General features: G+C 36.7%; 1 protein-coding gene across 3 annotated transcripts in view; it reads right to left on the bottom strand.

Annotated features, from left to right (window-relative positions):
* The window catches only part of LOC107659286 (netrin receptor UNC5D-like), a 175,369-nt gene continuing 147,869 nt past the window's right edge, over positions 1–27,500 (bottom strand). The window contains exons 6-17 of one of the 3 annotated variants that reach the window (XM_016448168.1): positions 25,205–25,372; positions 23,660–23,824; positions 23,137–23,169; positions 19,925–20,110; positions 16,163–16,519; positions 15,341–15,425; positions 9,316–9,487; positions 6,682–6,906; positions 5,157–5,306; positions 3,054–3,218; positions 1,454–1,632; positions 1–479 (exon numbers count right to left, since the gene is read on the bottom strand). In XM_016448168.1, the coding sequence (XP_016303654.1) occupies positions 296–479; positions 1,454–1,632; positions 3,054–3,218; positions 5,157–5,306; positions 6,682–6,906; positions 9,316–9,487; positions 15,341–15,425; positions 16,163–16,519; positions 19,925–20,110; positions 23,137–23,169; positions 23,660–23,824; positions 25,205–25,372 (2,069 nt within the window). In that variant the 3' untranslated portion in view covers positions 1–295. The remainder of the gene's footprint in view (positions 480–1,453; positions 1,633–3,053; positions 3,219–5,156; positions 5,307–6,681; positions 6,907–9,315; positions 9,488–15,340; positions 15,426–16,162; positions 16,520–19,924; positions 20,111–23,136; positions 23,170–23,659; positions 23,825–25,204; positions 25,373–27,500) is intronic. The other 2 variants (XM_016448169.1, XM_016448170.1) reach the window with 2 other exon arrangements.

Raw genomic sequence — 27,500 nt, 5'->3', positions numbered from 1 at the left:
ATCGCCCACCCCTACACCAAAGAAAGGCTAAAGCAGAATTTCATGTAAGATGTGATGGCTTGGCACTTTGATGTTTACTTTGAGAAAAGCATTTTGAAGCTGCTGAATCTGTGCCAAATTCATACGAACTCGTACTACTTCCTTTGCACGTAGATATGTGAAACTGTCTGATTGGTCGCATTTTGCCCGAGTCTTCTCTCAGACTGGATATGCCTTAGCTGGGTCCACCTGGACTCTAAATTGAAGATGCTGGTGAACTGCACCTGGTGGAGTACATGTAGTTTTCAGTAGTCCCTCAAAACGTAAAGTCTGTTTCTTTTTCATCTGGATTCTGAGGCAGACTTTTACAGTGGATCTTTTCAATCTCCTCCAAAGCACTTGCAAGTGAGTCAAGATCTCCACTGTCCTGATGCCTGGCCTCCCAGAGACTGAGAATGACAGCAGATGGACTCTTCTGCTTGGTAAAGTAGGACAGGTTCCTGTGCCGAAAGGAAATGCAGGTTTCACAAAGATGACAATGTTATTGAGTACATAGCAATAGCATATTTTCAACCTTCTATCCTGCCTGAGTCATATACACAATGTTTGCAAGCACATCTGGATAACTTTTTATTATATTTGCATTAAATTATATGTGCATTATAGCCTGTATGTATGACTTTGAGTATTCAAAGTATTAGGGTCTACAGTTGAAATGAATACATGACCTGTGTGCTTTTACTTGTAATGTGTCAGTAGATGGCAGTGTTGCAATATAATTCCAAACTCAAATGGTCATGTGACATCGGTTTAGAAAAGGTAACAAGATGTTTGCTTTCTGAATAAATCTGAATTGCCATTTATTTCAAATAGCACAAATCACACAGCTGCAATTCCCGTTCATATCTTCATAACTGTGATGTATTTATGTATAAGTAGTACCAAAGTATTTGTAGGAATGAAAAACAAGTCTTCAATTGTAATCAGTTCTCTTTTTATTTGCATGGTTTCCTTTTGTAGAGTTACTTGGATGCAACTCTTGTTAAAAATAATAAATAATAATAATAAAATAAAAGCTAAACAGACCCATTTCAGACCAAACTAACAAATAAAACGTTCAGATTTAAAAGGAAGGTTTAGGGTTTGGATTAAGTTCAGCTCATAAATCAACTACACCGAAATAAAAATCAGTATAAACTATCAATGTGCCATAAAATCATTTTATAGATAAAGGTAAGGTGGCAGCTCTTATATCTCTCAAATCTCTAGTGGTTTCTTTAACTTCTAACCTTTGTAGAAACGGAATTCAATAAAGATGAAAAGCCTGAGGAGTATGAGTTCCGAGTGAAATGATTGAGCAAAGCGGAGCGCAGTCTCAGCTTATTATTCAAGGGCATTGTTAACAAAGTGAGCACTGCTGCAATAAGTTTCAATCAGTCCTGTTTCCTTGGCTATATCTCTCTCTGATGCTCACCTTTGAATGTGGAGTTTCTGAGCTAAGAGCTGCCAGTCCTTGCCCTTGGCGTTGGCAGTATCGAAGGTGGTGCATATTCGCTGACGTATGGACAGGGGGATTTTGAAGGCTTTGGCTCCCGTCTGTGAAGTCACCGTGCAATCTGCCTGCATAAAAAATGGGACCGGCTCTTTCTCACTCTGAAAAAAAAAAAAAAAACTGTGGTTTTGGCATGCATTTTTGTTAATCTACAAAGGAGCTTGAAAAAACAGTTGTGGTTTATAATATATTATACCCATGTACTAAAAGACATAGGCTCAGAATGACTAAATAAGGCAAATTAACATGAGACCGCAATCCCATAAAATTGCTGATGGGAGTGGAATGTTCTGCGGTTGATCTACTGACAATGAGCAGATTACAGAACACGGATCATTTCCATAATGACCAACGCAAAATACCAAGAGCGGTGCAAATTAGTAATTACTGCAGCCATGCCAAGCACAAAATGGGTTGAGACATATGTTTTTGGGCATTTATTAATGGCAAAAATACCAATTGACTACCACAATCCTTGGTATATCACATTGCATGACTCATTTAAATACTTTCCTCCCATAAATTCTGCATCTGAAAGGGAAACTCCTACAAATGCATATGCAATAAGGTCAGCTGTGTCCACGCCTTTTCATGCTAATTTTTTACTGCGTGTCTTTAGGAGATTTTTAATGCCAAAAGAGGGTTTGCGCTGGCACAAGCTGTTAGCTGTATATCTGGCCCCAAATGACAGTAACTTTTAAATTAAAATGAAAACTGCCATTTTTTTTACTTGTTTTGTCATTTCAAACCTGTACGCTGTTTTTTCTTTGGAACACAAAATAATTTCTGAATATTTAATTTTTTCCATGCAATAACTGTAAATTCAGACTGTTGAGCTCCAAATGCATAAAAAGCACCACAGAACACAATGAAAGTAGTCCACATGACTCACGCTATAAGTCTTCTGAAGACACATTTTGAATTCACACTTTGAATGAGTACAGATCATTATTATATTACAGAAGTCATTATAGTTTTAAGTCATTATTCACATTACTCTTCAACGCTACTGTGCCTCGGAATCAAAATAGCCACCTTCTCAAGCAGTGATGCCATAGAATAACTATTTCTTGTTCCCCAAATAACTTTTCAGTGAACAATTTAAAAGAACCTTTTTTTCTTAGCATGAAGAAATTAACTAAAACTTTTTCCACTGTGAGAGCCTTCTGTGCAATAGAAAGGTTCCATGGATGTTAAACATTCTTCAAGGAACCATAGATGCCAATAAAGAACCTCTATTTTTAAGAGTGTGCGGTGCAGGTTAGATGTCAGTAGCAGCATATTTGATTTGAGAAGTCTACATTGAAATCTGTAAATTCACTGAAAAAAAATTCTGTTCACGACACTTGTTTTAGAGCTTGACAGACTGTCACTATAAACTGTCATTGTGTGGGAGATGTCAAGACTCTTTAAAATTATTTTTTTTTGTTCCACAGGGAAAATAAACATGAGGCTGAGTAAATAATGACAGTACCCGAAGACACAGAGATGTTACTAAACACTGTGACAGAGTGAATCTGACCTCTCCCACTGAGGTGTAGACCTGAAGGATCTGCTCGTGACCTTTGACCTGCTGCACACTGATCTTGCAGGAGAGCTGGGTGGTTGAGGCGCTATGTCTCTGCAGCGAGAAGGCACAGTGCATAGGCTGCTGGTTACTATACCATACTTGGGTGAAGGAGAATTCCTGCAGCGGGATGAGGTCACCAGAAACGAAAAGAAGAAGAGAGAGAGAGAGATCAGAGAGCTGAGTCAGGGAAAGCGCCTGATCCATGAAAAATGTGGAAGCATGCGTATTAAGAGACTCGTCTCTGAGACCATCAGTACAAAAGAGACACAAACTCTAATCCCTGTTAATTCCGATGATAGGGATCAGTGCTGGGGTATGTACAACACAACGTATCTGGGAGCAGGGCAGCAGAAGGGAAAGCAGTTGCCTTTGATGTATAATTAATTTCTGTGAAGCAGCACGTCTGCAGGGAGTGTCCTTGACCTCTCCTGCGCTATTTCTCCAGCCCTGCATATTGAAATGACCTGCGAGATGCTCTATGTCAACAGTAATAGGAACCCTGAGCAGAAGAGACACTTGATGGGACAGCAGATGCCTTAATGCTGGGATTAATTTCTCCCTTGAGTAGACATACAAAAGCATGTTCCAGGAGACAGAAGCACCTCTGAACTGATCAAACGCCTGAACCTAGAACCAAATACTTGTCACTGTCTATCTGCATGCTAGGTAGGAGGACAGTGTCGGTCTTCAGAGATGAAACTTGTAGTGCTGTATGAATGAAAGCTAAAACTGCTACTCTTTGCTTCCTATAAGAGATTCAAGCATACAGACTAGATTTTTTTTTTTTACACATTTATGGGCTTTTTGCTCTTGTCATAAAAATAGCACAGAATAGACAGGAAAGCTAAAGCTTTGTGTTGTTGTACAGTGCAAACTTCTTAAGATGTTAAAACAAGACACAATTACTTTGCAAAATTGAAGTGAAATTGCATAAAATATTAAGACTTGTTTTCAGAGAATACAGTTTATTTTTTCTTACCTCACTTGCTAATAGTTTTTTATTAAAAAAAATAAAAATTAATAAAAAACAATTAGTCAGTAAATAAATCTCACATCAAGAGTTTTATGCTTAAAAACTATGCTAATGTAGTAAGAAATATTTAATTAAATTTATGTTCTCTAAAAACAATTTTTAATAGCTTACTAAATGACTGGAAAAACAAGACAAAAACCTTGATCACGCAAACTCACCTCATATTATGGATACTCTACAAAAATTCTGGGTTATTTTTGTCTTGACCCAAATGTTGGGTTCAGTCTGTTGAGTCATTTCATTGGGTTATGTTTATTGTTTTTACCCAGGTGCTGGATAGTTTTTGTGTAAATCAGCTGCTGTCAATTTTACTGCCAATTCAAATGATGAAACCCCTCACACACCTACCCAGCGCTCGGTCAATGTAACCCAGTGTTGGCTAGCAAACTGGTTAAAACCAGATCAATTTGTCAATTGTCATTTTGTGTTGTTTTCTGAGAGAAAACTTCCTGAGAGGAATCTTCCTGAATGGAATTAAGGTTTGGATTACATTGTTTTCCTATCAAATTTTTTACTGTAGAAACAAAATGAGACAAAATGTATTTAGTCTCACATTATAACTTTTTTGTTTACATGTATGTTGCAACTAATATCTGCTTGGAATGCTAGTCTTCTACAAATGCAGCAAACGCTGAACCTATGAAGCACCACCATTTACGAATTGAAATGTATGAACTGTCCCTGTTATATATAACAGAGAACAGATTGCATTAATATTATTTGAAATGAATAACCTTCAATATCAGGTTGTTGGACCCTGTACTATGTCAAAAAACAAACCAGAAAATGGGTTAATGTATAAAACCCAACAAGCTAGGTCAAAATAAACCATCTTGTGTTCTGTCCACTATTTACACTGCAGTGGGTTGCCAAATAGCCCTGCACTGGTCATTTTTAATCTAGCATTTTTTAGAGTGTATAGACTAGCTTTACCCGGGATGTCTGCAATGCACTTGTGCAGGTAGGTGACTGTTGCACATTACAGTACTGGTCAGAGTAGGCTACTCATGCTAGCATGTTACCTGACAGGTAGTGAAGGGTTTGATGCTCCACAGAAACTGGGGGATATCCTGGATGGACACCTGCAGACTGAGGCAGTTTCCTTTGAAGAACAGCATCTTGGGCTCCTCAAGAAGCTGACCTCCTCTACTTGTTTCAGCAGTGACCACTCTCTTTGTAAAAAAATGAAGTACATGAAAAACAGAGTGAGAACACTGGGGAAAGACATAGGAAAGGGCAGAAAGTGGTACAGAAAGAAAATGTGGATAGACTGGACAACCATAACCTAGAACCACGGTATTGCAGCTACTCTGCTTAGGAGGTGCTGTTCAGAAGAGAAATTACTACAATGGCTAAAAACAGTTATGCCAATTTCAAGTGTAACATCTTGTCAATCCATTGTAGTTAATACTCAATATCAGAAATATTATCTAAACTTGATCTTGAGTAGCTAAAAAAAGGTACAGTGTTTGGAAGGAACAAAAGATCTGCAGCTAATAAATATTCAGAAATAAATAAAAAGCTTTCAAACAAAGTACTGGTTAAAGCTTTGAAAAGAAAATTGAATTTAAATAGATTACTGGCGTCTTTGATTTCAAGCGTGGCAGTGTTCATCTGTCAAAACTGCTTTGTGTTTCATTGCATTGCAAAGATGAGTGTTCTCTTTGTGTGTGTGCGTGTGAGCACACAGGAGTCTGAGCGCTCATGCAAGACAACAGTAATTGACTCTGACTTTTGTAACCTCTGGTTGTGTGTTTGAAAATAGCACTGACCAAAGCAGACATTCCGATCACACAATTAAACCATCATAATTCTAAACCCACACTGTCACCAGTGGTCTCAGACTTTTGGACCCCACTGCAAATGCAGTCTACTTTTGCTATAATCATCTTGTGATGCCCCATAGATTTACATATAAATATTTAAATGAAGGAAGTTCTTCTAGATATTTAAAACTAGAGTGCAACAGTGACCGCCCACTTTTTCAGCAGCCTATTTTTCCCCATGGGGTTTTTTAAAAATTTTTTTTTAAGTCGTTAAGAGGTATAAGCCATGAACCAAACCACCCAGCTACGAGGTGAATCACAACTTACAAACTTTGATTTGAAGCAAAAAAGTATTTGAAACGATGAAATATATCTACATCTTGGATGGCCTGAGGGTAAGTATTCTAATAAAATTTTCATTTTAGGGAGATCTATTCCTTTAATGCTTTCATGAGGGAAAGAACTACAATTCCAAGAAGCACTGTGAATGACAACCAAATTGAAAAGGATGGAGAAAACTAGAATCATCAGTTAATGTGGTTTTTAAGCAGGAAATATATTGTTAAACATGACTATTTAATAAATATGTTTAACAAATGTGGCCTAATGGCTTTAACAAAAGCCTATACCATTGATGACCTTGTAGGTCACGCTAAGTTAAGTTATTGTTAAAAATCAATTCCACTATGAAAATGAATGGGATTTTTACTTTTGGAAATCGACTGTTGCATTCTATTTGAGTAATGTGATTAAGACCACCTGTTCACTGTCCTGTGGTCACCTGAAAGGCATGCGGTGTGTCATCTACACAGTGCACTCGCAGGCTGTAGTCCATAGAAGCCTCCATACTGCCGAACACGGCAATCCTTAGTCTCTTTATAGTGGCATCGGTGATGGGTTCCCCCACCAGTGCATAACAGCCTGGCTGATCCAACAACAAGTGACAGCTATGCGAATCCATTAGGCAATAGCAGGAGGTTGATTCATCATCTACTGACATTATTTCCTGTGAACCCAAGAAAGAGATGATCAAATCACCGTAACATTCATAAATTTGACTTTTTCACTTTTCAATGAATGCTTGATAGTATTTGAAAACTTGGTATATAGTTCACGAGACTTTAAAGCGATAGTTAAAGTATAATAGAAAATTTACATTTTTCCCCCCATTTTCTCACCATCAAGCATTCTAAACAAGCATCGTTTTGAGAAATATCACAGTATATCAAACCCTCTTTGGGTTTGATGTGATTTATTAGAGAGAAAAGTAGTGAAATATGCTCAATTCGTCAAGGATAGCACAATAAAGTTAAAACTCGTTTCCATTGTGGTCCTTGATGTTAAACACAAACTTCTAAACTAATTGTTCAAACTTCTATCTTTTGTGTCCCACAGAAAACAAAATACACAGATTATAAGCAACATGAGGGTTAGTAAATGATGGGAGAATTTTCATTTTTGGGTGAAACACACCTGAATATTTGGGTTGGCTCCATAAGGAGCTTTTTTGCCCTTTTTGAAACTTGAGACCTCAGTCCAAATTTATCATAATTGCATGGAAAAGAACCACCAGTACATTATTTAAAATATAATCTTCCATAGAGGGGAAAAATCATATGGCTTTAACTGAGCAGCCTTTTCTTTCTGTCACAATAAAACCACAGGAAACATTAGCAATTTTAAGTTAATTAACCTAATCAGTTTTTAGTAGCTAACAAGACTATCAAAAGCTGTATGTGGCAAAGAGCTGTCTACAAAGTCTAATTCTAACAAAGGAAATGAGACTATATGTAATGGTATATGATTTTTTAAATGATAATTTCACCAAGATGTGGGATGTAGGATGTAGTGGATTTGTTTTCATGTCCAGTGCTATGAAAAGTTCAAAGTGAAATGATACTCCCAGTAAAACATCTCATAAATGTAACTTTAAATTCTAAGAGGCTTCTCATTGGTATGGAAGCCTTCAAAGAAACAATCTTTATACAGACTGACTTACAGCTGTTGCAAAAAAAAAAAAGTGTGAAAGAATGTCAGCTCAGCCCATATTTTTGCGAGTGTAATTGTGATCAGTGGAAAAAGCTAAATTGACTTTGCCACACTGACATAGAATCACTCACAAATCACGAATCAGCGAGGTCACTTCAGTATTTCTTTGACAAGGTTAGGCAAACATCAAGTCAAGCACAGACATTCACACAATACAGGCTCTTTTAATTTTTCTGACAGACGACCATTTATTTATGTGACTGCAGCTCTTCAAAGAAATGTAAATATCAAACAGAATGACCTCCTCGGAAAAACCACCCTTTGCAATCTGATAAAAAGTATGTGTGATGTGGAAATTCGTACTGCAGTCTTTCTTTGACAAGTCAGTGATTTTACCAGCAGTTTTTATGTAATTACTTCAAATAAATTTGTTCAAATAAAATAGTTAAAAGCCAGGCAAAAACTCAGACAGCAAATGCATTTTCATGAAGACTGTTGGTTTTAATCTCAAGGATAAGTACCGTGCTTTGGAGCAATCTGAAATTCATCTAAATAATGACTCGCGCTGGTGGCCAGACACAAAAAGAAGGTTATTATAAAAAAACTCTGTGCCGCTATGGTAAACTTTTATTAATACGTCAACTTTCAAACCATGATGACAGTTTAAGGTTTTCAGTGGCTGACAGCAGAGAAAAACACATGGGACTAGGACAAATGTGAATGACTGTAGTAGGGTCAGGAGGGAAGACCCGTCCATGACTCCTGTCCTGATTGCCTCGTGTCAACTCCTATTTCAGGGGGTCCTATAGTACAACCAGATCGATATATCCTGAGTCTGATGGGTTGCCTTGTCCCGATGCTCCTGCTGTTTGACTGCCATGAACTGTGTGTCTTCCCAGCTATTACAGGCTGTAATTGTTTTTTCCTTGAGCACTTCACTGCCGTAGCCTCCTCTGAGCAGCTGCTGTCCCTGGATTTCTTGTCAAGAGCGCACAATCACCTAATCAAAAATTTTTTAAAACATGCGCAGCCCCAAAGGCTGCCACAAGCAGTTACGGGATGTGGTTCACATGAATTTCACTTATAATTAGTTCATGGCACACGTCGCCAGGTTAACTGTAGACTTTAGAATTTCTATATATACAGTATATACACTGTGTGTATATATATATATATAAGACTTTAGAAATATATCTAAATGGCAGCATAAAAAAATTAATCTTAAGGAGCTGGCGGTATATTTAGCTGAGTAAAGTGTTAAATCATTTTTAAATGTTATGTTGACAAAGGTTGCCATCACTGTACTGTACTGGCCCAATGCTAATAATTGACAATGTATTCAAACTGAAAAACGTATGAGTCATACAGAAAAGAATATGAAATGAATTTGCTGTGAAAAACATAGAAGTCATGTCTTTGTTCCTACCTCCCACTTGTTGTCCTTGGTTTGTCTCTTGAGTTTAATGTTCCAGTTTTCAGCGCTGACTTCAGCACAATGAGCTATCGTCATGGCAACAGGATAGGACAGGTTCAGCCCTGGAGGTCCATATGTGACCTCTGGCCCTAACAGAATTTCACACCTTTCCTCTGATTGGGCACTAGTAGACAAAACGGGGAAAAAAAGTATATATACACATTAATATATCACTGATAATTTCAAGACAGCCCACACCATTATTTATTTTTAAATAAATAAAATACACTACCATTCAAAAGGTTGGGGTCAGTAGGTTTTTTTTTATTATTAAGAAATTACTACTTTTATTTAGCCAGGATGCATTAAAATTGATGAAAGTGACAAAATCAAAGAATCCTAAAAAACTGTTTCCACATAAATATTAAGCAGCAAATCTGTTTTCAACAATGATAATATAAAAAAGTTTCTTGAGCACAAAATCAGCATATTAGAATGATTTCTAAAGCATCATGTGACACTGTGACTGGAGTTATGGCTGCTGAAAATTCAGCTTTAAAGGGGTCATATGATGCGATTTCAATTTTTCCTTTCTCTTTGGAGTGTTACAAGCCCGTCCTCAAGCCCGCCCGCCTCTGCTCACTCAAGCCGGCCTCCGCTCACTCTAATCCGCGGCTCACTCTAGGCCGCCTCCGCTCACTCAAGGCCACGGTGTGTGACGCTGTTTCGTTGTGAAAGCGAAACTACTTTGTTTGGCCTTCCAAAAGAGGACACGACTAGAAATCAGTGGTTAAGTTGTATTTACAACACTGTTCCAGAAGAGTTTAACCCAAATATTCAGGTGTGTGCATATTTTTTGGGCAGTGTAGAGTAGCACTTGTTTGTCATTTCTCCGATCACAAATGCAGACATGGTTTTATGTTTACGCGGCGCGATGCAATGCGTAAAAAGACAGTATAAGTCATTATAATCCGTAATTATGTGTCCACTGGATGCAACAAATGCCTCGTTTATAATGGCTTTTAATGTTTTTGTCTCGTTGCTCCGGCCGGACAGGGGTCACAATATGGTAAGGGGCGTAACATTTCCGTCACACGCATGAGGTATTCGGCCAATTACAACGCACTGGATAGCTGGCCAATCAGAGCACACCTCGCTTTTCAGACTGATGAGCTTTGTAAAAATCGATGCGTTTCAGAAAGGCGGGGCATAGAGGAGAAACAATGTACAGTATGTGAAAAATAATGTTTTTTTAACCTTAAACCGCATAAACATTTCATTACACCAAATACACAAAATAATGTTATTTTTAGCAGCATCATATGACCCCTTTAACATCACAGGAATAATTTATCACAACAAAAATCACAATATTATGGTTTTCACTGCATTTTTGATTACAGAAATGCACCCTTGTTGAGAAATACTCTTTTCAGAAACGTTTTTAGGGGTAGTGTAAATAAATAAATAAATAAAATGTATGCATTTGGCAGATGCTTTACTCAAAGCAGGTTACACTGCATTCAAGGTATACATCTTATCAGTGCATGCAATCCTTGAAACAAACCCATGACTCTGTCATCACTAGCACTACACTCAAATGTTTGAGCTACACTAGACCCCTTTGACCAATAATTAAAATAGTCAACACATTTATCTAAATCAAATAGAGTGATCAGGAACAAAAATGAAAACAAAACACAATGACAGAAAAATCCTTGTGCCCACAACCCTAGAAAATTGTCATGCCTGCAGTCTACAGAATCATTACATTCGCGACTTGGAGAACCTTGATTTAGGGAAGCTATGATTCTCTGAGGGCACTGGAGTTGTTTATCAGCTCCTGCATATTCATTAGTCACTGCTTATGATCTTCCATCTTTTCCATGTGGTGGTAAACCATAACATAAAACCCATTAATGAGAAAGAGTTAATGAAAGATTTGGCCTTTCATGCAAATTTAAAGGTTTAAAAAAAAAAAAAGGAAAACAGAAAGGAAGGAGAAGCCTTCTGGTTGTCAACACTGCATAGCCTGTACAATGTGAAAATGTATATATACATATGTGGCCCTTTTGATTTTATTGTCTAACAATAAACGTTAGACAGACATCAACATTTAACAGACAAAAAAATAAAATAAAAAAAATAAAGTTGAGTTGGATAATATTAATAAATAATTCTGTAAGGTAATATTTTGTCAAACATATCTAATTAAAAAAAAATTGCAACATGGCATTTGTGCTTCCAATACTTTAAAGAAAGCAATTGGACTCCAAAGTGCCACGTATATCCAAAGATTTGTCCCTTCTGTCTTTCCAACTAACCACTTAGTAACAGAAAACTCACTACAAACCGAAAGTCTAGGAGCACCACAGCAGTAGAACTCGCTTTAAGGACTTTTACAGTATGCCCAAAGGACACCATAAGCTTTTACAGTTTATCTGAATCTATATTAATTCAGCTTTGCTGAAGAGGGAATAAGGACTAAAACACTCTTCACAGCCAATCAGCCTGTCCTCTTCCAAACTCTCTTCAAGTGTTCTTCTATTTACATCTAATTACTATCCAGGCATGCCAGCTCTGTAAGAACTTCAATGTTATTCAAACCTCATTCAGGTTTAACTAAAAGAGGCTGTATGAAGGACAATGCATGATGAATGTCTGAAATGCCTCAACTGTATCTGTTTGACAATGACATTCTTGAGGCAAAAACATTGTCCTTCAATTAACTTTAAATTTAAACATAAAAAAAACATAACCACTCAATCGGAAGGTTTGTCATCTTTACATAATTCAAATAACATCCTACTTGTTTTAAAATATTAAAACAGATAAAACTTTGCATTGCTATGTACAGATCTCTCTGGTATTCACATCACAGAAGACCGGATTTCTCTATGTAACCAGTTCTTCATTGCAACACAACACTGGTTTGCATTTCTGAGTCAAGGCTGGGGGCAGATTACCTGGGTTGCATAAGGAACTGCACTTCTAAACGAGTTTCCAATCTAGTACCTTAAGTATGTCATGTTTTTTACTACTCTCCTCCTCATTACCAAGGGTCTTATCCTGCAAGCTCCTAGGTCTGTATTGAGAAGCATTATTCAAAAAGACTGATGAGTCACTGCTAGAGGGTCAGGCAGCAGAGTGCTGGAGCATTAGCGGACACTGTAGGAGGCGACAGGCAAATTTAATGCTTCCATTATGTATTCATTCTTTCATTTGGGCATCTGACCGTGACTTCAGTGTGGCAAATTGATCAGTAACTTGACTTGAATGAATAGTTCCACAAAAATGAAAAGTCTATAATCACTTACTCAATCTCATGTCTTTTTAAACTTGAAATTTATTTTTTGTGGAACACAAAAGGAGCTATATCAGAATGTCCAAACTGCTCTTCAAGCAAGATGTCAAAGCACAGATTTCATAGAAAGAATATCTGTGAATAATAGCCTAAATTGACAAAGTTATCATATGACACAGGCTTGAAATATAGTGAACTAATTTCACAGTGGACTCATTTTTTATATTTTTATTTCTTTTGGTAGCCTGATTATCCCCATCCACTTGAATTGTAAGGAAAAGAGCAGTTACATGATAAATGTCTGTTTTCCAGAGAAGAAAATCATACAGGTTTGGAACAAGCACTGGTTTATCATTTTAGACTGAACTATCCCTTTAAGATACAATGTTGCAATGATATTTCCATTATGAATTAGAAGAATTCTTTAAAAAAAATTAGAATTCAATATTGTGATATTTAGAATTACATGGTACTCTGAGCTGAGGACAGGCTTCTTAATCTACTGTTCCAAGATAATGTCATTCTAGATGTTTTTATAAGACACAAACCATAAACAAAAAGCAGACCTAAAACACAAAGACACGTTTCAAAATGAAACATTTACAGAGTGTGGTATAAAACACTGAGCTTAGATAAAGCACTCTTTTAAAAACATTTATTTTTATTTTTATTTTTATTATTAGTAGTAGTAACAGCAGTAGTACATTTTTTTAAAAACACACCTTGAACCCAATCATCAACATTTCAACAAAATGATCTCTCATTTTGAATGAAGTCTCTGAGCTCTTTTATCTTGACTCGCATCTCACAGGACTTGTAACTGAGCACAAGTGCAATGCTGTTCCGGGTGAGCACCAATCAAGTTTACCATGTTAAAAAAAAGCCATACAAATGTCATGCAAATATCAAAATGTGTTCGTTTACAAATCAAGTGCTATGTTAAGTGTTCAGAAGTAATAAATAATTATGTATAGAAATTGTGCAAAAATAAGTCTTTATTAATTAATAATCTGCCCAAATAGTCATAATTTGTGTGAAAAGCAAAAGGAAAGTTGTTGCTGTTTTGGTGCCTTTAGTGTTTTTTTTCAGCTGGAAACTGCCTATGTATGTTTTTGGAGTTTTGCAAAAATAGGTAGAGACACGTATTTACAATGAGCTTATGTTGCACACCTGGAAAGTGATCTCTATCTCGAAGTCACATGCAGGCCACTGATATGACTGAGGCCTTGACCTCATGTGCATCATTTAACATAATTTGCAAAAAGTGCTATTCATTTTATTTATTTATAAGTAAAACATATTTTAGTGGGGATAAAATTACAGGGTGCACCTTGAACTCAAGTGTCCAGTCTAAATCAGTGTTCTGCCACAGATGTGGTTAACAATGACTCATAACGTCCTCATTTTACACTCATTTGTTGTTGTTTCTGTTTCCTCAATCATCCTGTGTCGTTATGAAGATTAATCATCCTGTGTCATTATGAAGATGTATTCAGTCTGAGCAATGATAGCAGTTGTGTTGGATCTCCTTCATGTTTTGGCAGAGTGCAACAGTCACATTGTCTCCAGAGACACATCAAGGCTCATGCAGTGTCATTACCTTTACATGCTGAGAATACACAATACACAATGTGTCAAAGACCTTCAGAAACTATCAAGAAAGTTTTATGGGGAAAGATTCAGGTTGGGGTATAGACCGTGACCTATATATGCCAAAACAACTCACATAAAATGATCACTCAATGATCAGGATAAAAACGATTCACTTCTGTGAACTTCATGTTCGATGTGATAAAGGAAAATCACTGCTTGCGTCATAATCAGACTTCAGCTTTTCACCTAAAAGAGTTCAATAACTAATCCTGCTTGTTTGACAGAGCTTTTATGGCATTACACGTTCCAGTGTGAAGTCAGATTCCATCTCTAATATTAATAATCAGATCTCAATTTAAGGCGAGAGAGTCTTGATGATAAAAGTCAATTCCGTATTAATTTATTCAAACTAATGGGATTTCTTCCCATAAAACAGGCGACACCATACCTGTATACCACAAAGCACTTATAAAAACGTATAACGCGTCTGCAATGCATGTACTGTAATGTCAATGTATCAGAAATGTTAATTTACCTAATTTGTATCTATTTCTTCTAATGTGTAACTATTTAAAGCAGTAGCATCTGACTTTAAACATGTAACCTTTCAAAGCAGTACTGTTAATAAACCACTGTGTAAACTAGACTTTACATTGATTTAATAATACACAGTTAAGTGCATTAACAATATAGTCACATTCTAGCAACACTCTACTACATATTTAGCTATTCTAACTGCACGTACTTTCATCATTGGTATAAGTAGCAGAGTCATTTTCATCTGTCCTACAGAAAAAAACACCCTACAGTTTTATTAAGGTGTGTCCTTGAAAGACAATAGTAAATTGTCTTTTTTAAAATCTGGATCTCTCTTTCGGCATGATATGCGGATTATGTAAATGAAACATCTTATGAAATACAGTATGTCCATCATTGGAACATTTTGTTGTGGTGGCTGCCTGTTTAGTGTATAACGTCAGGTCTAGTTAAAAGCTTCTGGAACAACAAAAAATTGAATTGTTTCTTAAAAAAGAAATAAAAAAATAAAAATAAATATTTGTTTTCTGAACCTTCAAGAAGAAATGCTAATGCTTATACAATGACATGAAAGTGATACAAATATGTCATCTACAGTCTTACCTAGACTCCTCTTGATTTGTGAGCATGTACATTTCCCAAGAGGTGTCATCAGCAATCGCCCCGTGAGGCACCAGCAAGCTTACTCCTAGAAAACCAACACCAACACCATCAACAACAACACTGAGATACTATTTATGTGCAGCTACACAATACACATTCATTCCTATGCTACATGAACTAATTGCCAATATGAGCATTCGTTAACACATTAAACGACTTAAAAATGATTCCATGTCCTTATTTTTTACATATTAAGTGCTCATATATTATATTTAACTACAATCTTGTGAAATAGTGAATATGTACACCATACCCTCAGCAGCAGAATTTTCAATTTGTTTAGAGGACAAATATTTTGTAATCCTCTTCCTCATCTTTACTAATTTATTCAAGTCAATATACAGATAATAACAGTACTCGTGTATTTTAATAACGATAGTTGTTTTTATGTAGTCTGCCTTTATTTTCCTTACTTCCTCGTGCACACTCACAAGTAAAAATAACAAACCTCAGAGAATTGGTTTCTGTGAACTGTTGACCTTTACAAGCATCAGCCAAAGAGAGCATTTGGTTTTAGTGTACTTATTAGATGCAAACAGATGATTAGAGTTATTTTGCATACTGTTCATGCCACTGTTTGTGGGTTTGGAAGGAAATGAGGGTGAACAAATGACTATATTTTCATTTTTGGGTGAACTCCATCCAATTGCTAAAAGAATATGAATAAATGTAGCTGTACTGTATCTTAAGATTAATTCAAGTCATGCTCATCATTCCATAAAAATAATTTGATGAATGGAATCTAATACAACTTTCTCTCACCTGCATTTGGAATGACTAATCGGCCACCCAGATGCCCAAACACTGCACTTGTCTTAAACTGAGTCTTCCTGAGTGTGTGAAATCCATTAGGAACAATCATAGCCATCATCTTTCCTTCCACTGTGCTGTAGTTTGGGTGAAGGTTAGCAGGAAGGGTCTCCGGATGGGCTTTCACATGGTACTCGGCTCGGTCCGCCACACCTAGTGAAACCATAAAGGAGCTCTGAACTTTGACCTTGTCTGGCAGGGGGTCAAAGAGCTCTTTGTCTATAGAGTCCTGAAAGCAGATTGGGCTGCTGTACGTCTGGCCGAGGGTTATATCGGGCTGCATGGAGGAATTCAGCAGAAGTGGATTGCCTGAGGAGATGAAAACACAAGTCTGTGATATTTTTTGGGTGTTTCATAGGAGTTGTTGACACAGGTAAAATGAAAAGAATATGGTTAGATGGGGTCAGCTCCAGTGCAGCAGACCATAGCCTGAAAATCAAGGCATGCAAATAGAAAAGGATTAAATATTTAATTTGCTGTTTTGGCTAAAATATTAATTCTAAGAGTGCTGGAAAAGGAAAAAAAATGTTTTATCTTGAAAAATACAAAAGTGAAAAGGACAATTTTAAGTATGCGAGAAAAGAAAGTGCTTTGGCACCTACTAAATTATTTATTTAGGCTTTTTTTTTTTTACTGTTAAATCACTGGCCCTTCAAAATCAAACCACCTGAAATGTGGTTCTGAATAGGTGTTAGATTATTAAGAGTATAGAATTCGAAGTCCAACGCTACAGTTCATTTTAACTGAAACAAGGTCAGTCCAGTAGAAGAAAGAGGTTTCTTCTTCACCTTAATTCTGATATCTACCCCAAACTGAATACTTGCTCATCCTAAACTAGACCCCAGAACCTAGGACCCCTGCCTTTACTCAACCTTCTCTTCCAGGGTTTCCTAAACCAGGGTTCAATAAGCCAACTGCAAGGGGTTCATGAATTGATTAAAAGCTATTAAAATATATTTTTATTTTATGGTACAACTGTAATTTACAATAGTGATATATTGATGTCTACGGTTTCACAATTAGAGCTAAAATTAAGAATAATAAAGACCACGAAAGAGGTCCTAGTTAGTTTCTGCAGCAGAAATACGAGACTTAATACGAGATTAAATGTGATATTACTGTTAAAATGTTATGACAAAATAATTGTGCAGTTGAGCAGCCCTATATATATATATATATATATAAAAAACTATAAACAATCAAAATAAAACATTTACTGAAAAAAACTGTAAATATTTTATCTCCTTAACTACATGCCATTTGACTGTTAACCACAATCAGAGAACCATGAATATGCAAATATTGTGTTGTAAATTACTGAAATATTATTTCAGGGAGTATATAGTTTATGTCTAAGGGGTTCGGATGACCAAAAAAAAAACAAAAAACTATTCCATTGCTAGCTGGAATTTTAGATTATGCAAGCGAACCCGAACAGCAAATGTACTCGATTTTATAAACCTTTATTAAAGTTACACATGGTACTCATGTCAATAGTCACATCCTTGGCTTGTTAACACCCATAAGCAGAGTTAGCATTAGTTCTCCAGTGACATCATGAGAGATTTGCGATTTCCTGTCAAATTAATTCATTTAGCTACACAGGAGGACATACCTATGAACTACGTCTAAATGACCTTTTTGTTTTTCAAGTTTATAAATCTGTCACCTCCCAGCTTGAACTCAGAACAGCTCCTGGAAGGGGGTCTTCATCCCTCGCTGTTGCTCTCTCACCTTTTCCAGTCTGAGATAGACACACCATCACTGAGCCCTCACAATTCATCCCAGTGCCAATGTAGCTCTAACACTTGAGTCACTTAGTCCTTGCTGGCCAGCTGCTGCACACTGAGCAGTGGGAGGCAGGAGGCTAATGGGTCTTTATTTTTAGGAAAATCATTAATTACCACAGGCTAGGCTGATCGGTGTCAGGCATTTGGGATATTTCTAGTTGCCATGCTTGGGCAGGTCAAGGTTTTGCAACAGGGTGATGACAGGTGTCTTACGAATTTGAACGGTCCTACAAAGTTCTAAGGTGTCAGGATGGAACAAATGATGCTGGAAAAATGCCAAAATGTAGGAAACATGCTGCTGCATATGCACATTTGGGATTATCAACTTCATGATCCTTTTAAGGTATATTCACCCCAAAGTTAAAGTTTTGTCATCATTTACTCTTCTTCATGTTGCTCCAAACCATTATCACTTTCTTTCTTCTGTAGAACTCATAAGATATTGTGAAGAACATTTCAACTGTTTTTGTCCATACACAAAGAAAGTCAATGGGGTCCAAAACATTTTTACATCCAAAATTACATCCAGTATTAAACATTTCTCAAATTTTTTTTTTGTCTTCCACAGAAGAGACTAACTCATAAAGGTCTGGAATGACATGAGATGACAACATTTAGATTTTTGGGTGAATTAACCACTACCTATAGCAGAGAACTGAACCTGATTTAGTTTCATCAGACATATGAAGCATTAAATGGTTCGACTTCTTAAATTCTCATCCACAACAAATTGGTTTTCCCCTCTCATATCTCTTCAGAAGCAGGATATGATCACTGTGGGACAGGAAATCTTAAGAAAATGACAGAAAAATGAAAGGACGAGACAGCAGGATGACAGAAGTTAATGAAACAGGCATGAAGTGGGCACCTTGCGGGGAAAGATCTGGAATTAGAGTCATGCTTAAAATGACTCAGTGGCTCAGATTTCAAGAGCAGACAAGCGGGCAAATGTCCGGAGTTTCATACTGTTACCTGAGATTTAGAGAGTCAGCTGGAACACTTCAGAAACTTTATCATAATTACACACTGAGAAAACTGCAACAGATATCATGCAGCAAAATGAGATAAAAGGGAAAGTGATACAAAATATAATGAATAACACAAAATCTACCTTAAGAGAAATAAAACCAAATCAAAATTCAAAAAAACTTTTGAACTTTCAAAATGAACAACTGTTTAGAGAAGCCTCTATTGTCTCATTCTACATCCCACATCCTCAAATGAACATCCAACATGCTCCCATTTCCATCTTTCCTATCAACTCTGATGGGAACTGGATTGGCTGTTGGAATAAGGCGCAGCGGAAGGCTAGGAGAAAGTTGGCCTTTTTAAATAGGGTTGGTGACCTGACAGATGTGGCTCAGCTGAGCCTTGATCCCCTCATTCCTGTTGCATGCAAAGGTGTGGGGGTTTCGCCGTCCCAGGCCTTGAGCACAGTAAACACAAGCTGCTAGTCACAGCCTTTCACTGTGCTGTCACAAGCAGGCAGGATTGATTACCCTGCAAGGCGATGGCTATCACTTTCTCAAGTGTCAGCGGCGGTAATATGGATGCTTGTAGCGGAACCAAGTGTGGGTCATGTGACTATAGTCGTGGTCTTATCAACAAAAGTTATCGGCACAGCTGACAAAAAGGCAGAATTGAAGTCAACGTAGCATGCCTTAAACATTTACTCGTTTTTTTTGTGTGCGAATGTATGTTTGCTCAGGGGAGGCTGTTTGTGTGACTGAAATATGTTAGTGTCTCACTGTGAAATAAAAAAATCTTATGGCATGCGTCTGCATGCCTTTATGAGCAATTTATTTATTTGGTCTGAATGTTCATTGTGGCTTAGCCTGTTATTGTGACAAGCAGCACAGAAACTTCAGTATCACAATAAATCTATTAATCCAACCGAACTGCTTCATCTACAATGAACTCTTACCCTGTCTGGTGGTTCTGAAGCTGAAGGACTGGAAGCCCCCAGCAAGAGCAGATGAGTCAATGACATCCACTCCATACTCACTTTGACTCTTCCTGTAGAGGGTGATGGCCACTATGAGGACGACCACAGCGATCACCCCCGCAGCCAGACCAGAGTACAGCGCAACATCAATAGAGTTCTCCATACCTGGGACACAGCCATAAACACACAAACACACACACGTCTGGTTCACTATTCTTGTAGGGACTCCTCATAGGCGTAATGGTTTTTATACTGTACAGACTGTATTTTCTATCGCCCTACACCAAACCCTACACCTAAACCTACCCCTCACAGAAAACTGTATGATTTATAAGCTTCTGTACCCATGGGGACCTCAATTTAGGTCCCCACGGTGACACAAGTCACCATGAGTTGGTGTGTATTCAGGTTTAAGTCCCCACCAGTATAGAAAAACATGTACACACACACATATATGCCAAATAGCACATACATGTACATACCTCTGCTATCTTGGATAAAATAGTATAGCAATAATGATTATTATTATTATTATTATTAGTAGTAGTAGTAGTAGTAAAACATAAAATATTACTTTAATGATAACTAATCTTTTATACTACGTCATAACACGAATATTATTATTACTACTACTATATTGTTTGTGCATTTATCATCATCATTATTATTATTAGGTGTTATTGTGTTATGCAATAGTATAAAGAATTACTTTAATGATAAGCACTCTTTTATATTTCATTATTATTATTATTATTGTGTTATGAAATAAAACAAGATATTGATCATGTAATAGTTTTGTGGATTTGTGCCAGATAATAAAGAAATAATAAGTGTATAGTTGTAAATATAATCTATTATATTTAATATATTATATTGTATAATAATATAATACAATTATATTAAATAATAGTATTATGAAATAGCAGTTATGAAATAATATAACACATTAATTTATAAGTAATTTTATATTTCATAATTATTATTGTCATTATTATTACTATTGTTTTTGTTATATTGTGTTATGAAATAGCATAAAAAAACTTTAATGATAAGTAATCTTTTATAATATTTAATTATTAGTAGTGGTAGTAGCAGTAGTTCACTGTAAAAAATAAGTCTAATTTTAACTGTAAAATTTAGTAAAAACGCTATGGAAAAAAAATGTTAATAGGATGACTCTGTGCACCTTCTATATATTAGTATATACTTCTGCTTGTGGCGAAGCTACTTGTGATGAGCTTTGATTCTTCATGTGGCTTTCTCTTTTACCACCTGCATTATTATGGTGGTTGTCAGTATGTTAAAGGTACAAAACAGATTTTAATAGCAGTGTGCATTGTTGAATTTACTGGTTTACATTCAAATTTTCTTGTTTTTAAATTACAGTTTTATAGAGTAAAATTTACAGTTTTTGGCCGTAAATGTTTTACAGTTTTTCTGTATTTTTTACAAAATTATTCTGGCAACCACAGCTGCCAAAATTATTTTGTAAAAACTACAGAATTTTTTTTACAGTGTTGTTATTGTTATCATCATTATTGCTGCTATTATATGTTGCTATTATTGTTATGAAATAGACAAAAAATATAGTAATATAATAAGATAAGCAAGATAATAAGATAAATAAGATAGAGTTTTTAACAGTTTTGTTGTGCCAGTGAAATGTTTTGATGGTGCCAGAAAAATATCATTTTGGTGACAGGGAAACATTAAAGCTGCCATGTCTGGTCATTGCGGTTAAACTTACAAATCTTTTAGACACCTGTGCAAATGGAACAGGTGCAATATGCACATGTTTAGCAGTGTATATAAAGATATGCTTGGCACGTGAGGGCAGTTTAGGAGGTGTGAATTCCACTACTTTAATAACTGGCAGGGTGGTTTGCCAACACCCCACACAATGATACATCTGTTCAGCTGGCTTCTATAGCACTGGCCCAAATGACCTTTGCAGCAGGAGGGCTGGGCAGACCGAACTCGCCAGATCACAAAGGACACAGAGGACATTAATCATGCCATGAGAGGAAGAATATGTTTATAAAACTACAGCACTGCATTTCAAATATCCTGACGCACTACGGAAAGTTGAACAGGATTACATGCTTCAAGCTGGAAAGAAGTTTCTGTCCAAGTGTAAAGGTGAATTAATTGCATGTCCATCATGGAACAGATTTAATAGATTCAATTAGAAGCATTATAACCCAGCTCACACACCAATGCACACGGAAGAGTCTCAGAGCCACATCACTGTAACAATGCAGAAGCACCTGGTACTAATACATATTTAAAATGATGTTTTGCAAAGTGCCTCAATATGGTTAAAATAATACACAGGGAGAAATTAAGACATAATATGCTTGACGAGGCGAGTTAATATTCAATGATTACACCTCGTCGCTTCATCTAAATATAGCACGTTCAAATGCCACATCCAATCACTCACTCTCTCTAATCTGAAAGGACACAATACATTGACTAGCACTTTGAAATCCTCTGAAATGGATAAGCAGAAAATTTGGAAAAGTTCATAATGACACCTGCAAAATATTTAGGACTATACTGAGAATCATCTAATTCATAATCGGCATCTTTGCCTTTTTCTGATAAATTTAGCTGAGAAGAAAAATAGCCATAATAAGACAATAAGACTTGTTTTAGATAAAATATTTTGTTTTTAGAGAAAAATTATTTTCTTGTTCCACTGGCATTTTTTGTCCAATTATGTTATATTTTTTATACTTTAATTTCATATTATAAATGTATTATTTGATTTCATATTTTCTAACAACTACGCATTTGCATTGCAAAAACTCTTATTTCTAAAGTTTGTTTGCTGTGGGTGCCTTAGTTGGTTTGTGATTTCCATACTAAAATTCAAATTGAGAGACAGATTGGATTCTTGCTAATTAATCTTCAGCATCTTTTTTTCCACTTTGTTGAAAATGGCACATGTTGTCAGCATAATGATACAGGTAACCAAGCGTAGAAGTGAAGACATATTTGAGGTGACTGAGCTTCTCTTAATTAAGGATGAAGAAAAAAAAGCTACCACACAAATTCTCATAAAAAGGATATTTAAGATAAAACAGATTCAAACAGAAGTTCAACATTAACATTAGCAACAGCTTATTTTGTTGTTTTATTCCCTCATCTGTACGGCAATTATGAATTCACATGGAGTAGGAACTCACTCTGAGGCTTAACATCATGCATCAGCTTCCCATCTGCAGGGAAAAAGAGACAGAACAAGAGAAAGAAAGGGAGAGAGAATTACAGTCCATCCCTGTAATACTTATTACAAATCTGCTATCTAATTCACATCACGGGTAGATGTCCAACTGCAGGCTGTGCCAACATCAGCTGTGGATACTGTTGCTCGGCATTGTTGCCATGGGAAGCTACTGGCAGATGGTTTTGGATCACTTAGGCTGCAGGATGTTTCCATCCTTCATTAAGGAGGAGAAATCTGAGATTGTTCTCATCATAACAGCTACGAGGGAGATATTGAGAGGGACACGGGGCATGATGCCTTCACTTTCATCCACTTTTAGCAGACAATTATCACAGTTCCCGAAACATTGCAATTCACGCGCTTGAGCTTTGTGTCAAGGACCAAGTGAGCAATAGCATGACCAACATGTGATGACGATGACGCTGTTGTCATCGATGAAATGACAGTGTTTATGACATAATACGCCATTTGCACATACTCACTTTGCGTACACAGTCCTCCCGTGCAGTTCTCAGTGCTTTGACCTTCTCCCTCACACATCTTGCCTCTGTGACGAGGCGGTGGAGCGTTGCACTCCCTCCATCGCTGCCTCTCACACTGCGCGCTACACATCGTCCATTCGCTCCACTCCTCCCAGACTCCATCCACTGCAGAGCACACAACGGGGTTGCCGTTTAAGGAAGGTGAACAGCTGCTCTGTGCATTCACTGCACTCGGCAATGAACGTATGAGATTTCTAGAGACTTCATAAACTTAATTAAAAGAGTTTTAATGGTCCAACTCTTGACCACCCTGGCTGGGTTACACACATTACATCAACATATTTTAAGCCAATTGATCAAATTCTCAATATTATCTCAATATTATAATAGATTTCTATTTCTAATACTGGAAAGAAAATAATCATGGTTTCCACAAAAATATATAATAAGAAATGTTTCTTGAGCATCAAAGCAACATTTTATAATGATTTCTGAGGGATCATGTGGCACTAAAGCGTAATGGCTGCTGAAAATTCAGCTTTGGCATCATAGGAATACATTACATTTTAAAATATACTAAAATAGAAAACATTTATTTTAAATTGTAATAACATTTTACAATATTACTGTTTTTACAGTAAAAAATCTTACCAACATCAATCTTTTGTATGGTAGCGTAACACTGTAACAAGCTGAATACGCAAAGGCACTTATGTTGTTCATAATGTTTTGCTGCCCATTATGTGAATAAAATAAATAAAATAAAAAATACTGTGAGATTTAACTCTACCCAATTGGACAGATGCTTAAGAGGTTTTAGAAATTAATTATAAACAATGAATCAACATGGTATATTGTGTAATTTAATTAACATTTAAAAAAATAACTGACCTATGTAATAGTCACAACTATTCTCAACTAATTACTGGTATGATTTTTAATCAAAGGAATTAATTTTTGCACCACAACCTAAAAGACATTTGAGAATACTATGAACATGTTTTCCTATTGAATTTAATTTCTACAAAAAATACTTTGTATTTTAATTGTCATCATGTACCATATATAAACTCAATGCATGATTAATTAAGAATTAAACAAATTAAATGTGTTTCACTCATTTGAAGCCTAACTGTGAACAAATTATTAAATAAAATGAAAAGATTAAAATTTATTATGCAAAACAACAGTAATCATGCATGGTCGGATGAAAAAAAACAGGTTCACAAATTGATTTAAATATCACGAAGACAAGAAAACAACTGAGTGCAACATGAATAACTCCTCTAATAAAATTACACTAACTAGAGATAGGAGAACAAAAGGTCTCATTTACATACATGAAGTAAAGCCTCAGTAATACCCATAATAATACCCTTGCATTGAATTATTATATAGAATGGAAAATGTACTACGATGTCTGATGTATTATGAATGTAAAACATGGCTTTTAAGTGCTATGCTGACACTAAAAACTACACTGAGCTTGGATGCTGGAGGACAAGCTGCACCTCAGGGGTGTGCTGGGGTTGATGAGCATCTGACCTGGGCAGAGTGCATTGCAGGTGATCTTCTGCACAGACATGCCCTCACAGAACGCTCCTCCGTTCAGAGGAGCGGGGTTAGTGCAGGTCCGAGATCGCTTCTGGACTCCTCTCCCACAGTTCACGCTGCAAGGAGACCACTCTATCCACAGAGACCATCCACCATTCACTGCAGAGATAAAGAGATCTTCCACTGAATAAGACAACAACTGAGCTTGAGAGACAACCTTTCCCTCACCCTGCCAGAAAAAAAACACCCAGAGGTCAGGATGACTAACAGGCTAAAGCAAAATCTTCTCTTATATCTGTGGTTTGACTTTTTGTAGTCTAGCTTTGATATGTCTTATCTGTACAACCAGCAATGCAAACAATATTTTAACACCAATATTAACACCAAGGTCACGTAGTAGGATAACAGAATAGATAATAGAATGCTAAATGCAAATAATAAAAAACAGCTAATCATAAAATCTACCAGTCAAAAGTTTGGAATTATTAAGATTCTTTTTTTATTATGTTTTTGAAAAGTTATTTATTCAATTACAACAGACACCCATGATGAGTAGCACTTGTATGAGACGGTTAAGAGACATCCACAGCTCTAGTTTAAACGAGCATTAAGAGTACACTCTACAAAATGCTGGGTTAAATATAACCCAGCGCTGGGATAAAAAGGGACAAACCCAGCTATTGGGTTGTTTTGACCCAGCAGTTAGCTTGTTTTGAATTTCTAAAGAGAAGTAGCGCAGACACTGGGCAAAGACGATCAAATGGAGTTTAGTTTGAAAGGCTCTGCTTGTGGCAATACGCACAAGCTCAAAGCAGGTGCACTTACTCCCGGACACCATTATTAAACAGTGCTGCGATCATAGATATATATAAGTAGATGCCTCATTCGACAGCTTCAAGCACATAGACGCATATGCCACGTTGCAACGGTCAACTTGACGTCATTCACCATAATAGTCAATGAATATTCTAAGATGCCACAATCCTGCACAGCCGATGGTTGTAAAAACCGCCGGGATTTAAATTCCCAAAGAAACGGGATAATCTTTCACAGGCGAGAATGCGAGAGAGGGGCGGAACCACAGATTTGTAAGGATTGTGGCATCTTCGAATATTCATTGATTACTATGGTGAATGACGTCATGTTGACCCTTCCAATATGGCGGACGGCTTACATATAGCGGCCCACAGAAACAGTCGCTAATGAGGCATCTACCTATATACATATCTATGGCTGCGATTTCCAGTGAGAAACATTTAAATCCGACACACATACACAAACACACCTGCTCCAAGACACAAATCACTCTATAATTAAACTAGTGTAAAATCAGATGAAACAGCCTTGACATGAGTAACATTATTCTATGAATGAACATTGTTAGAATTAAATCCCCAAATCACCATTCTTACAAGCATTTACCATGGATGAACTGTAGTAACACTAATTGTATTAACCATGGTGTTTTGGCAGAAATGTGGTATATTCATATTTAATACTATAATATTATTAATATATATAGTTTAAAATGTATTGGGGGAGTAAGAGAATATAATTAATTTATATTCAAACTATGGCAGTGTCTTTGTGTGTGTGTGTGTGTGTGTGTAGTTTTTACCTGTGTTTACCGTTTTTAAAACAAATATAGTTTTTAGAATCCTTAATCATAGCTACATTTCCTCTACATTTCCTGTGTGTATTGTATTCACTAAAGGTCAATCAGGGGTGAAAAAAGAGACAAAGATGCAACCACCCCTTCCCCAATTTTCCATACCATATCAAAAACCAAGTGTTGTACAACACCCTCTTTAACTCCTGATGGCCAAATATCGAGCTGACAAGTTAAAAAAGGGTGTGTTAGAATAGATGAGTGAGACAGTGCTGGGCTGCTCCTGGACAGTTTTGAAAACCATTTCAGAGACATGTTCTTAAATGTGACTCATATAAAATATATTACATGCATGCACAGTTTTAAGGCAGCTTTAATCGCCTTTTTGGTAACTTCATGACTTTACTGACCACGACATTGCATGCACGTAGTTTATTTCGCGCTTTGATATGAAAGGATACAGGATACAGCCCGCGCCGGCGGCTTTGTGCGTGCAATTGAAGAGCATGCACTGCGAGCACAGGACCGTATCCGCGCTCGCTTGACTCGCGCCTGGCGCTGAAGTGAAGAGGAGCGCGTCTGAAATGTATCCCGTTCTCAGTTGTTCTGCGACTGAATAAAAGCACTTCTTGTCAAGAGAAAAAGTGACAGAAGCAGCAGTTGTGAGTGGGGTGGCCA

The sequence above is a fragment of the Sinocyclocheilus anshuiensis genome, unplaced genomic scaffold (assembly GCF_001515605.1).
Source record: "Sinocyclocheilus anshuiensis isolate Anshui unplaced genomic scaffold, SAMN03320099.WGS_v1.1 scaffold1201, whole genome shotgun sequence".
Classification (NCBI taxonomy): Eukaryota; Metazoa; Chordata; class Actinopteri; order Cypriniformes; family Cyprinidae; genus Sinocyclocheilus; species Sinocyclocheilus anshuiensis.
This window is presented reverse-complemented; position numbering and strand designations above follow the sequence as displayed.